This window comes from Gekko japonicus, unplaced genomic scaffold, assembly GCF_001447785.1.
Source record: "Gekko japonicus isolate JY-2015 unplaced genomic scaffold, Gekko_japonicus_V1.1 scaffold4965, whole genome shotgun sequence".
Taxonomy (NCBI): Eukaryota; Metazoa; Chordata; class Lepidosauria; order Squamata; family Gekkonidae; genus Gekko; species Gekko japonicus.
In genome coordinates, this window is record NW_015160983.1 from 52984 (window position 1) to 67052 (window position 14069).

Below are 14069 nucleotides of genomic sequence, written 5' to 3' on the forward strand. Positions count from 1 at the left end.
CTTTAAGACCAACAAAGCTTTATTCAAGGTATGAGCTTTGTGAGTCTTAAAGGTTCCACTGGACTCTAAATTTGTTCTGCTGCTTCAGACCAACAAGGCTGGACACAGTTGCGATCATTTGAAACTTCTGCCCTCATCATCTCTCATGTTTCGATTCTACTTCCAAAATGGCTGGATTCCCCTTCAGGCGTCAGGCAGGCACGCAAATGTTTTACGAAGCTGGCAGTCCTGAGAATGAGACCGTCTCATCACATGTCTGTGTGGTTACCATACAAACCCAACGGGAATCCCGTTCCCCTCAAAGGCGCAAACATACAAAGGCACATCCATCCCTCACCTCCTTGGCACCTGGTCTGTTCATGTGGCCTTCTTTTTTCTTGGCAAGACCACCAGTCTTCACGTTAGCATTAACGGTGGAAGGGAGGGCCTGCGTGTGGTTGCAGTCCAAGCCTGGGTCCTTAGGTCAAGAAGCAAATCACCTTTTCCCAGGAAAGTGGCAGAGCTTGGAAAATGTCTGGGCACCAAGTCCAAAAGCAGGTTACCAGATAACTTGCCCTCTTTTGGGAAGTGTGCCGAAAGGAAGCAAGCCACACCACGCCCCTTATAAGGCCGTGCTCTTCGGACCCTCAAGATAGTCTATGCGTGTCTTGTCGAAGCATCTGGCATCCGAAATGGAGTCGCTGCCGGTCTGGTTGCTGTTCCTCCTTGTCTGTTGCGTCCTTCTCACCTTGGGGTGGAAGGGGGCTGCCACCAAAGGCCTCCTCCCTCCTGGGCCCACCCCCCTCCCCCTCCTGGGGAACTTCCTCCAACTGGACCGCAAGAACGTGATCAAGTCCCTCATGAAGGTGAGTCCCAGCCCCTTCCTCTGCGGCCTCTGGGCCTGCAAAACACCTCGCCAGCAAGCGAGGTCCTCCTGGGCCAAAGACAGGGTTGCCAACTTCAGACTGGGAAATTCCTGGAGATCTTTTTGGGAGGTGTGGAGCCAAGGGAATGAAGGAGGGACCTCGGTGGGGTGCAATGCCATAGCGCCCACCAATGCTCCCTCTAAGCTGTGGAATCTTGTGAGCAAAAATTCTACTTTGTGAGCTACTGGCATTAAAGTTGTGAGTGAGCAATTTGGTGAATGCATAAATTTAGGGGCGGGAAAGGACCGGCTGGATCTTAGGGAAAACTTTTCTACAGTCAGAGTTGTGCAACAGTTGGACCAGCTGCCTAGGCAGGTGGTGAGCTCCCCCTCCCTGGCAGTCTTCAAGCAGCAGCTGGACAAACACTTGTCTTGGATGTTCCAGGCTGATCCTGTATTGAGCAGGGGGATGGACTAGATGGCCTCTATATAGACCTTCCAACTCTGTGATTCTATGATTTGATTAGTCTCATTCTGGGAATTCTCCAGCCTCTACCTTGAGGTTGGCAACTGTAGTTGAAGGTAGCATTTTGCCTTCCAGAGCAGAAGCAGATGCCGGGGATGAAGCCACGCCTGTCATTCTTGTGTTTGCCTGGTCATCTATACAGTAAAGCAGGGTGGTCTTGAATTTAGCACCCTAAAGGTAAAGGTAAAGGTCTCCCTTGCTCGAAAGCCAGTCGAGTCCGACTCTAGGGTTGCGGTGCTCATCTCCGTTTCAAAGCCGAAGAGCCAGTGCTGTCCGAAGACGTTTCCGTGGTAATGTGGCCGCATGAATAAACACCGAGGCGCACGGAACGCTGTTACCTTCCCACTGAAGCGGTACCTATTTATCTGCTTGCAGTTTCTTGCTTTCAGACTGCTAGGTTGGCAGGAGCTGGAACTAGAGACAGGAGCTCACTCCGTCATGCGGCACTACTCGGGTCTCAAACTGCTGAACGACCGACCTTCCACAGCCTGCAGTTCCTTTTTAACCACTTGAGCCACCGCAGCTCCACTTTTGAGGGGCACTTAAAACAAACAAACAAACAAACAAACAAACAAAATCCATTAAGCATCAGTCTCACTTTTACAGCTTCCCTTCTGTAAGTATAAAAAGTGTGCTAAGTACAGTTGGCATTCATAACTGGAATTAAAAAAAACCTATTCCAGACAAAGAGGTTCAGTGTTTTCCAGCCCTGACCTAGATGGGCCAGGCTAGATAGATCTCGTCAGATCTGGGAAGCTAAGCAGGGTAGGCCCCGGTTGGTACTTGGATGGGAGACCACCAAGGAAGTCCAGGGTTGCTACGCAGAGGCAGGCGAGGGCAGACCACCTCTGTTTGTCTGTTGCCTTTAGCTAGATGGCCCAGGCTGACCTTGTCTCCTTGGATCTCGAAGAGCCAGTGCTGTCCGAAGACATTTCCGTGGTCATGTGGCCGGCATGACTAAACACCAAGGCGCACGGAACGCTGTGACCTTCCCACCGAAGCGGTACCTATTTATCTAATTGCAATGTCTTGCTTTCGAACTGCTAGGTTGGCAGGAGCTGGAACTAGAAATGGGAGCTCACTCCATCATGCGGCACCTGGGTCTCGAACTGCTGAACTACTGACCTTCCACAGCCTGCAGTTCAGCGTCTTAACCACTTGAGCCACCGCAGCTCCACTTTTGAGGGGCACTTAAAACAAACAAACAAAATCCATTAAGCATCAGTCTCACTTTTACAGCTTCCCTTCTGTAAGTATAAAAAGCGTGCTTACAGTTGGCATTCATTACTGGAATTTAAAAAAAAAACCGTATTCCAGACAAAGAGGTTCAGTGTTTTCAAGCCCTGACCTAGATGGGTCAGGCTAGATCCATCTCGTCAGATCCCAGAAGCTAAGCAGGGTCGGCCCCGGTTGGTACTTGGATGGGAGACCACCGAGGAAGTCCATGGTCGCTACGCAGAGGCAGGCGAGGGCAGATCACCTCTGTTTGTCTGTTGCCTTTAACTAGATGGCCCAGGCTGGCCTTGTCTCCTCGGATCTCGGAAGCTAAGCAGGGTCGGCCCTGGTTATTGGTACTTGGATGGCTGTGCAGAGGTAGGCAACAGCAACCCCCCTCTGAACGTCTCTTGCCGTGAAAAACCTACGGGGTTGCAGTACGTCAGCTGTGACTCAATGGTACTTTCCACTCTCACCATTAAAAAAAAAAAAAAGAATTAGAGTTAGGAGATTTGGTGGCTCAAGTGGTTAAGACGCTGAACTGCAGGCTGTGGAAGGCCGGTAGTTCAGCAGTTCGAGACCTGAGTGTGCCTCATGACGGAGTGAGCTCCCGTCTCTAGTTCCAGCTCCCGCCAACCTAGCAGTTCGAAAGCAAGGAATTGCAAGTAGATAAACAGGTACCACTTGGGTGGGAAGGTAACAGCGTTCCGTGCGCCTTGGTGTTTAGTCATGCCGGCCACATGACCACGAAAATGTCTTCGGACAGCGCTGGCCCTTCGGCTTGGAAACGGAGATGAGCACTCCAACCCTAGAGTCAGATTCGACTGGCTTTCGAGCAAGGGAAACCTTTACCTTTACCTCCCTTTGAGATGTGCAGTAACTTCAGGACACCTGGGGACTGATGCTTTTATCTGGGCAGATGAGCGAGGAGTACGGGCCGGTGTTCACAGTCTACCTGGGATTTCGGCGCGTCGTGGTCCTGTGCAGCTACAAGGTGGTGAAGGAGGCCCTGGTGGAGCAGGCGGAGGAGTTCAGTGGGCGCGCGCAGCTGCCGGCCTTCTCCAAGGATTTCAAGGAACACGGTGAGGGACGTCTGTAGCCCGGGGCCCCAGATATCTCTAGAGGAAGGAGGGGAGGCTTTTCAGGAACAGAAGAAGACGGATAGTAGTAGTAACTGATGTAGGAATGAACTGAAGATTACGGAATGTATCAAGGTTAATTATAAGTTTTGGGGAAAGTTGTATGTGGACCCAATAAACGGGTAAGACAGGGGCATAAGAAAAGAGGAAACGAGATTAAAAAGGATTGGGGTGATGAAATGGCAACCTCAGGAGGTTTTCTTTTTTGTTGTTGTTGTTTGGTTATTACTGGCGTTAAAAAGCAGAAAATGTGTATATCAACACGATGGGTAATGATTTGTGTGTATGTAGATTGGATATACTCAATTAAAAATATTATATCAAGAAGGAAGGTGGGTTGACTTCTTCAAGGTCTCTCTGCCTTCTGTGCCTGGCCGGCTCCCTGTTATGAAGGTTTCTTTAGATGTGATGCGCAAGAAAGAGGTTTTTAAGAGATGCTCGTTCGTTTTTGATCTAGGCGCTCTATTGAACAATAGCTTGGAAACATTCTGTGCAGAAAATACAGGATAACATTTCAGATGTGTGATGAATGAGCCCCAAATCCAGAAAAAATCTGTAAGGACTCCCAAGTGCCACGCACATGATCACGTATGAAGCTGCCTTGTACAACACCGGACGATTAGTCCATCGAGGTCTGTTTTGTCTACTGACCTACTTAAAGAAAGGAATCGTGTCCCCCCCTCAACTGCCTCTTCTCCAGCCTGAACCTTCCCAAGTCCCTCAGCCTTTCCTCGCAGGGCTTGGCCTCCAGGCCCCCTATCACCCTCGCCGCTCCCCTCTGCACCCGCTCCATTCTGTCCACATCCTTTTTGAAGGGAGGCCTCCAGAACTGCACACAAGACTCCAGGTGTGGCTTGACCAATGAGGTGTACAGGGTGACTGTGACATATTGCAATTCGGGTGTTATTCCTCTGTTGATACACCCCAAGACCACATTTGCCCTTTTTGCCACTGCATCACACTGACTGCTCATATTTAGTTTACAGCTCACACGTACCCCAAGATCTTGCTCACACACACCCTCCCTTCTTTCAACTATCATTCTCCAGCAGGGCTCCTGTCCATGGACAGAGAGCTGTCACAATAATTGAAACATTGGGGTGAATTCTTGAGTGCAGAATGTTTTTCCACACAAATAAATGCCAGAATTTAAAGGATACTGTTTAACTATAGCATGGGCTTTGTGGTTATGATATAAAGGTCAGAAGAATTATCCCCTGTAAACTGGAAGGAGGGAAGATGTCCCCTCTGCTGGACACATTCTGGGTTTCTCTTAGAGCCTTCTGGAATCTCATGAGCTGACAATGTTGATTGTAGAATGATTGACAATTGAGACGTCTTTGGGAGACTGCTGCTCTCCCTTGAGATCCCACAACTGAAGATGATGTGGATTCTCCTTACCAGGGGTTGTATTTTCAAATGGGGACCGCTGGAAACACCTCCGTCGCTTCTCTCTCCACACACTGAGGAATTTCGGGATGGGAAAACGATCTGTCGAGGAGCAGATCCGGACAGAGGCCCAGTTCCTAGTTCAGGAGCTCTGTAAAACTGAAGGTATGTGGTAGGGGGGGAAGAATTAGAAGGCAATCCACAGCAGCTGCATTCAGGGGGGCAGCAGGGCAGACTCCTAGGAAAGTGGAGAGCCAGTTTGGTGTCGTGGTTAAATGTGCGGACTCTACTCTGGGAGAACCGGGTTTGATTCCCCACTCCTCCACTCGCAGCTGCTGGATGACCTTGGGCAAGCCATAGTTCTGTCAGAGCTGTTCTCTCAAGGGCAGTTCTGGAAAGAGCTCTCTCAGCCCCACCTACCTCACAGGGTGTCTGTTGTGGGGAGGGGAAGGGAAAGGAGTTTGTAAGCCGCACTGAGACTCCGAGTGAAGGGCAGGGTATAAATCCAATCTCCTCCCCCTCCCCCTCCTCCTCCTCGGACTGCACTGTTGGGACATATCTGCTCCACAGACAGAAGCTGTCTAAGTGTTCATTCTGTGTCAACAGGGGAATGTGGTTTGGGGAGAGGAGCTAGCAGAGAATGCTCAGCGCTGGGACAAAACTACAGTTCCCAGGATTCCTTTGGGGGAAGCCATGACACTTGTTGTTGTTAGCCATTCAGTTGTGTCCGACTCCTGGCGATTCTATGGGCCAGCTCTCTCCACATTTCCCAATCTTGTCCTATTTCTTTGAGTCGTTCCACGCTCAGGCTGGTGTCGGCTTTTATGACGTCTAGGCCACCCTGTTCTTTGGCGTCCCGGTTTCCTTTTGCCGCCCACCGATCCAAGCAGAATTGCTTTTTCTAGTGAGTTCTTCCACATGACATGGCCGTGACACTTAGGGTGGGATGTAGTGGTAGCAGTTTGTAGAGTGGTACATGTCTTTCCTTTTGCGGACATGGCTTCTTTCTCTCCCCACTAGAGAGGCCCTTCGACCCAGTCTTCATCATTAGCCGTGCCGTATCCAACGTCATCTGCTCTGTTGTTTTTGGGGATCGCTTCGAATACGACGATGAGAAGTTCCTTGTACTGAACAGGCTGATAACAGAGCGCGTTGCCAGTTCACCCATGGCTCAGGTGAGGCCGGTGGGACAGCCCCCCAAATGAGACCCCACATTTCCCTGCTACTAAGCCACGCAAGAGTCACCAACAGGGGTATTGGGATATTTGGTCAATATAGCAGAGTTTGTCCAATCACAGAAGCGTGCTATTGAGTGCAGTAAATAAATCTCCCGAGAAGTATATTGCAAAAAAAGGTACGTTTGTATTGATTCAAGTAGATCCCGTTCACATTCAGGTTGTAGTCGAAAGGATAGAGAGAGAGGCCTAATCCAAAGAGTCCTTTTCCCTATCCTAAATGGCCAGCTTGTCCGGCATCGTGTGTCTAGGAGAATGAGGGCACTGTATCCACAGGAGAGACTCTGCAGAGACATGTGTTTCCATGGAAGGCCATGAGGAGAGAGGGAGAGGATAAAGCGAGAAAGGAGGGGGGGGGGTCAGAAGGCAGCTCCTGGGTTAAGACAAAGAGAGGCATCCCATTCAAGGAGAAAATACCTCTACAACCTTACAGTGATGTAGCGCCCCCCCCCCCATGTCCAGGCATGTTGACTTGCTCACTCCAACACAGAAATGCTTGGCGAATTCCTGTTTAGCTACTGCGACACAGATTCCACAGCCACAACTGGCCAGAGCTCTCTCCCCCTCCTACATCCATGATGCTGGCCTCTGGGTCAATAGCTCAGGACGACGCGGGCGGGTAGGGAGGATGGAGAGGGACTTCTGTGTCCTGTGTTTTCGAGCTCTTATCTGCCCTCTTCCTCCCAAGCAAAGCAGTTCAGGATGGTGCAGAGGGGTGGAGAAGAAAGAACTGAGAATCAGAAGGCTGGGTTTGGCCCCAAAACTACCAGCTGGACTGTGCTTTCCTTAGCAGACTCCAAACTAGCTTAATCTGCGCGCCCAACTCAGGAATTGTGAATAGGAGCGATTGGCCATGTTCTCTTTTTTGGAAGTTCCAGATGCGATGTCCCCTGTCTTAGACCTCCAGACTGAGCGGCAGGAGAGACAGAATAGCTAGATAGGCACACTCACCTTTCTTCCTGCCTTTACTCTTCAGCCACTGTTCCCTTCCCTTTGAAATGCAGATGGTGCTCTCAGGGACCAACTTCCCCTTCCTTCCATTATGTCACTCACATGCTGATGAAGACAAGCTCTCTCCCCGCATGCACCAATGAGAGAGACACATGCAGTCCTCTCTTGGCACCATGAAGCAGATGGGCCTCTCGCCATCTGCTTCCACCCTTTAGCTAGTAAGTTAGTACTCTATCATGTCCCTACCAGTTTGGTAGAGCCAGTTTGGTGTAGTGGTTAAGTGCACGGACTCTAATATTGGAGAACCGGGTTTCATTCCCCACTCCTTTACATGCCCCTGGCTGGATGACCTTGGGCAAGCCATAGTTCTGATAAGAGCTGTCCTTGAAAAAGAGCAGTTTCTGTCAGAGCTCCCTCAGCCCCACCTCCCTCACAGGGTGTCTGCTGTGGGGAGGGGAAGGGAGAGGAGTTTGTAAGCTGCTCTGAGACTCCTTTGGGTAGTGAAGGGCGGGGTATAAATCCAATCTCCTCCTCCTCCTCCTCTTCTTCTTCTCTACCCTTTCCTATACAAAGTGTACTTCTCAAATAAAGAGAGGAGTATTTCTCTTCTAAACTTGCAATGTGGCTCTGTGCAGCTCTGTAAGCTGAATAACCTGGTAAAGTGACGCTCCCGCGTTTGCAGCTTTGTTTAAGCACTTTACTAACTAATGGTGACTGGACTAACCACACCAGTTAACCTCAATACTCTTGGTTCAGTAGGTTGTCAGGGCTCAATCACTCCGTGGGGCAGGTTTGGAACTTTCTGGGATCACTCAGCAAAGAAACCCTAATGCACCAACACCACCCCCTTCCATTCCCCTCTACCTTGCAGCTGTACAACATGTTCCCAGAGATCATGGAGAAAATCCCTGGACCGCACCACAGGGGCAGCAAATGTTCCCAGGAGATCATCAGCTTCATTCTGGAAAGAATCGAGATGCGGAAGGCCTTGCTGGACCCCTGCATGCCCCAGAATTACATCGACTGCTTTTTAGTGAAGATGGAGCAGGTAATTCATTGACATGCCGGGGACTGAACCTGAGACCTGCATACAAAGCAGAGGTTCTTCCACTGAGCCACGGCCCCTCTCGCCTCCTTCCTCGTGTAACTCTTACAGGAAAAACAGAACCCAGGGACGGAATTTTGCCTGGAGAATTTGGTGATGACCACATTCAATTTATTCTTTGCTGGAACGGAGACCATCAGCACCACCCTGAGATACGGGTTCCTCATCATGTTAAAACATCCACACATTCAAGGTAAAGGGAAGAAGCGCCCCCCCCGGGGGGGAAACAACACTGGCTCAGGGGGCAGAGCACCTTCTTGGAATGCAGAGCAGCCTAGATTCAGTCCCAGGTTCTCCTGATAACAAGATCTCCACGCCTGAGAGGAGAGAATGGAGAGTCTCAGTTGACTTCCCAGTGGGGCCGGCTCGCCCGCTAGGCGAACTAGGTCTTCGCCCAGAGCGCGAGCCGGCTGTTGGGGCGCGGGAGGAGAGGCAGGGGCGCTGCCGGCAGCCTCTGGTCCCCGGCAGCCCAGCCGGGGCAAGAAGAGCGGGGAGAGGGGAAGAGGGCCAAGGGGAAGTTCCCACAATGAGAAGAGATACCTTTACACATTTATCTGCTATTTTGGCATATTTATTGCTTTACAGCTATTGACCTTATAACCTTAGCTTGTCATTTAGTTTTGTCTTTGCATACCTAAAACGTCTTCATCATGTTACATGTTAAATTGCTGTTCAGCCTCTTGTCTATAAGTCTGAACCTTATCTACCATTCCAATGTATTTGAAAAAGTGTGCATGCACACAAACGCACATACATTGCACATACACAAACATTGCACATACATTGCACATGCACACAAACGCACATACAACAAAGACCCTTTGTTGGTCTTAAAGGTGCCTTAGGTAAAGGTAAAGGTTCCCTTGCTCGAAAGCCAGTCGAATCCGACTCTAGGGTTGCGGCGCTCATCTCAGTTTCAAAGCCGAAGAGCCAGCGTTGTCCAAAGATGTTTCCGTGGTCATGTGGCCGGCATGACTAAACACCGAGGTGCACGGAACGCTGTTACCTTCCCACCGAAGTGGTACCTATTTATCTACTTGCAATTTCTTGCTTTCGAACTGCTAGGTTGGCAGGAGCTGGAACTAGAGACGGGAGCTCACTCCATCATGTGGCACCTGGGTCTCGAACTGCTGAACTACTGACCTTCCACAGCCTGCAGTTCAGCGTCTTAACCACTTGAGCCACCACAGCCTTACTGTGGTGCCTTACTGGACTCTAATTTTGTTCTGGTACCAAGTGTTAGGAATGACCTTTCCCTGAGATGGACTAATGGTGTTGCCTAGTAGAATGCAGTCTGGGATTCTTGTGCCTCACTAGAAACATCAGTTCCATTTAAAGGGCTTCTGCGTTCCCATGGTTTATAGGTTCGGTTGACGGCACATTGCAACCCCAACTTTAGTCAAGGGCAATGCTCCCTCTAAGCTGTGGAGTCTTGTGAGCAAAAATTCTACTTTGTGGGCTACTGGCATTAAAGTTGTGAGCGAGCGATTTGGCTGCTGCATAAATTAATTCATTCTGGAGCCCTCCTTCCCGAGCTAAGACAAAAATGTGTGAGCCGGAGGCTAGAAAACCGTGAGCTAACTCACACTAACTCAGCTTAGAGGGAGCGCTGGTCAAGGGTGGAAGGAACTCCTTCAGCCGGCCCATGCTGACTTATCCATGCAGCAGATTCCCTAGTGTGGAAAGCAGAAACTCCGTCCTTCCAGAAACTGCATTCTGCCATTCGGAGGTGCCCCCTGGTGGCGTTGCCCTCCTGGAGAATAAAAGTTCCTTATGTCTTGTCAGTGAGAATTAGTTGTTTTTTGAGAAGTGGCACACGTAGTTGGATGGGATGTGTGTGCTCGTGTGCCGGTGTGGGGGGTGGGGGTTAAAGCAAAGAGTTTCCAAATGGCCCAGTCTTTCAGAAGCTAAAACACAGATCCCAAACATAAAAGGTATTTTGTGAAGAAGAAGAGGAAGAGGAGGAGGAGGAGGAGGATTTATACCCCGCCCGTCACTACCCAAAGGAGTCTCAGAGCGGCTGACAAACTCCTTTCCCTTCCCCTCCCCACAACACCCTGTGAGGCAGGTGGGGCTGAGAGAGCTCTTTCCAGAACTGTCCTTGAGAGAACAGCTCTGACAGAACTATGGCTTGCCCAAGGTCATCCAGCAGCTGCAAGTGGAGGAGGAGTGGGGAATCAAACCCGGTTCTCCTAGGTTAGAGTCCGCGCACTGGTCCCAAGAGAAAGGGTGCTGATGTCTGCACTTAACCACGACACCAAACTGGTCCCAAGCTAATGCCCGGGACGCCCATTCCATGTTCTCTCGATCTAGAGTATGTACCTCCCCCTTTTTAATCGCTGCCACCTGTTCCCTCAGACAAGATCCACAAGGAAATTGACCGCGTGATCGGGCGGGATCGAGCGCCGGCCGGCGAGGACAGAAGCAAAATGCCTTACATGGAGGCCGTCCTGCACGAGATCCAGCGGTTCAGTGACATCCTCCCCATGAGCCTTCCCCACGCCGTCACCCGCAACACCCACTTCAGGGGCTACGTCATCCCTAAGGTGAGACTCCCCCTCCAGAACAGAGAGGCCAGAATCCAGCTGCTTCGTCTCCACAGGGCTCTCTGGATTTCACTTGGGGGGAGGTGGGAATTCGTGCTGGATTCTGGCCCGTAGCTAACATGGGGCCTATGGGGCATGGCCCCCTAGTTTTTCTTCTGGGCCCCCTCCCTCTTGGGCTACCCTTAAAGTGCTCCAACTTACCACCTGCATGGTACTTTCATTTAATTAGCTGGCAGGCCCCCTGAGGCCCCCTCCCAAAAAAATTCCCTAGCTACGGGGCTGGCTGGATTCCTCTCCCCCTCATCTCCAGACTTAGTGGGTGGCCTGGGCAGGTCCTTAATTCTCTGGGCTCAGCCAGGTGGCAATTGGAGAGCCAGAAGCAACTTGCCCTGACCCGAATGGCCCAGTCTAGTCCAATCTTGTCAGTTCTTGGAGGCTAAGTAAGGTCAACCCTGGTTAGTATTTGGATGGGAGACCACCAAGGAAGCCCAGGGTTGCTCTACACAGGCAGGCAAGGGCAAACCACCTCTGGACATCTCTTGTCTTGAACTGGACGGCCTAGTCTAGTCCGATCTCGTCAGTTCTTGGAAGCTAAGCAGGGTCAGTCCTGGTTAGCATTTGGGTGGGAGACCACCAAGGACGTCCAGGGTTGCTACGCAGAGGCAGGCAAGAGCAAAACCACCTCTGCCTTGATAACCCTGCAGGGTCACCATAAACCAGCTGCGACATGACAGCTGTTTCCATCACCACTGAAGCAGGTTATTCATTACAAATCCTAAATAAATATTTACTCCGAAGAAGCTCAGTTCACAGAGACGCTCTGTTCATAGGTGACCGTTTAACAACTTCCAACCTTTGGGGGCTAATGGACAGCCTCTTTGTGCTTCTCTCGGTCCCCTCCCACGGCCCACTCCTGCTTTGCCTTCTCCAGGGAACTTACGTCTACCCGCTGCTCACCACCGTGCACTTTGACCCCGAGCAGCACTCCAACCCCTACGAGTTTGACCCCGGGAGATTCCTGGACGCCAGAGGCTGCTTTCAGAAGGCGGATGCGTTCATGCCTTTCTCGGCAGGTAAGGAGGGGGACTTCTGCTCCCCAAAAGGCAGGCCAGCAGGAGGGTGCAGGAGTTGTCTCTCTCCTCTGCTTCGTTTCCTCAGCTGTGCACACAAAACTGTGCCCTCTCCTTCCAGTTAAAAAGCCCGTGGTTGCCTAGATCCCTGGCCGGTTGCTCTCCTCTCCTGTATATCACACCCTACAGGTGGTGAGTAGATGGGCCAAGGCCAGTGACCAGGCCCATCAGCCAGTCTATCAACCCATCCATCAGTTGTCCTGATTGGCTGCTTTTCCCCCAGGGAAGCGCGTATGCCTGGGCGAAGGGCTGGCCCGCATGGAGCTGTTCCTCTTCTTCACTGCTATCCTGCAGGCCTTCACCCTCACATCGCCCTTGCCATCTGAGCAGATCAGTCTTGAGCCTATTGTGAGTGACCTCGGCAAGGTGCCTCCTCTGTATCAGCTTTCAATGCTCCATCGCTGATTTTGGTCTTTCTGGCAAATGTTTGGCTGTAGGAATACTGTTCATCTCTCTATCTACAGAGTATGGCATGTCTATGCTTAAAAGGTCTCATGGATAAATGCTTTTCCTGCATTCTTCAACCCCCCATATCCACGGGAGACTGTCGTTCGCTCCAAGTATAGAGCTGTCTAGCTTTAGATTCTTCGCAACTCATTTTCTCAGTGCTCCTCTGGATACATACAAGTGGGTTGTGAAATCAGGACTTTGCTTTGCTTTAGGACAAGTCTAGGTCCTTGTTTAGGAATGGGCACGAACCGGGAAAAGGCGGTTCGTGTCCAAACCATAAACCAAACCAGGAGGACTTGGAATCCCTTTAAACCCCTGCTTTCTGCTCTGTCCACGAACTGCAATGAACTGTGTTAAACCCTGCTTTCTGCTCTATCCACGAACCACAATGAACTGTTAAAAGTTTCTGAAAGTTCGTGATGGTAGACCCGTCACGAACTTCAGTTCGCGAACCACAAACAGGGTAAAATTCGTGATGAATTTTGCTTCCTGGCTCAGTTTGTGCCCATCCCTATTCTTGTTAAGACATTTCCTGCTAAGGTGGCAATGTTACCGCCGCTATTTTTAAATGTCAAGCTATGCTATTTAAAATAGAGCCTGCTGAGATGTATTTGTGGCAATAATTGTTAGCTACGTCTAGTTGCAGTTAGCAATGGTGCAAATTAAATGTTCAAGATACAAAATTATATGAACACACAAATCATTTAGTCTGTTTAAAGGAATGGCTCCTCTGTCCTGGAAAACTGCCTGCTTGGATCACGGGGCTGAGCTGTGGAATTGGAGTTCGGAACTGGAGCAGCTGCCTCGTGAGTGTTATGTGGCCAAACCTCTCTTGAAGATCTGAGACTGTGGTACAGTCCCACAAATTTCTAATGGTACTAAAAATATGTGTCCACATGACCACGGAAACGTCTTCGGACAGCGCTGTCTCTTCGGCTTGGAAATGGAGATGAGCACCGCCCTCTAGAGTCGGATCCGACTGGCATTCGAGCAAGGGAAACCTTTACCTTATTTAACTTTAGCAGACATTTAGGTACAGTTAAATTAAGGGAGGAAGGAATCGAGCCTCCGTTTGGAGGTTTTCAAGCAGAGGCTAGATGGCTGATTGTGTGAGCTTAGGCAGATCACGAGACGGAGGGCAGGAAGGGTTGCCTCAGTGCTGAGTTCTTGTGGCCCTTTCTTACACGTCCAGGGAAACGCTGATTGCCATGCTGGGGTCAGGAAGAAATTTTTCTCCGGGCCAGTTTGGCTGGAGATCCTGGAGGTTTTTTGTCATCTTCTGGGCATGGAACAGGGGTCACTGGGGGTGTGGAGGGGGAGGTATTTGTGAATTTCCTGCATTGTGCAGGGGTTGGACTAGATGACCATGGAGGGCCCTTCCAATGGTATGCTTCTATGAATCTAATCTGAACTGCTAGAAAACCAATGGATCTCCTGATGGTGAAGTGATATGTGAAAAATGGAAGGAAAGAATGACAGAAGTTACTATGGCTGACAGAAGAAGTCACTATGGTCACATCATACGAAGACAAGACTCAC

At 50.4% G+C, this 14069-nt stretch overlaps 1 protein-coding gene across 1 annotated transcript; it reads left to right on the forward strand.

Moving 5' to 3' along the window:
• Positions 1-671: 671 nt before the first annotated feature.
• LOC107122470 (cytochrome P450 2F3-like) lies at positions 672-12485 on the forward strand. The gene is made up of 9 exons (XM_015425575.1): positions 672-845; positions 3505-3667; positions 5129-5278; positions 6134-6288; positions 8171-8347; positions 8456-8597; positions 10763-10950; positions 11882-12023; positions 12304-12485. Exons 1-9 carry the CDS (start codon positions 672-674, stop codon positions 12483-12485), a joined length of 1473 nt encoding a protein of 490 aa, XP_015281061.1.
• The last annotated feature ends 1584 nt before the right edge of the window (positions 12486-14069 follow it).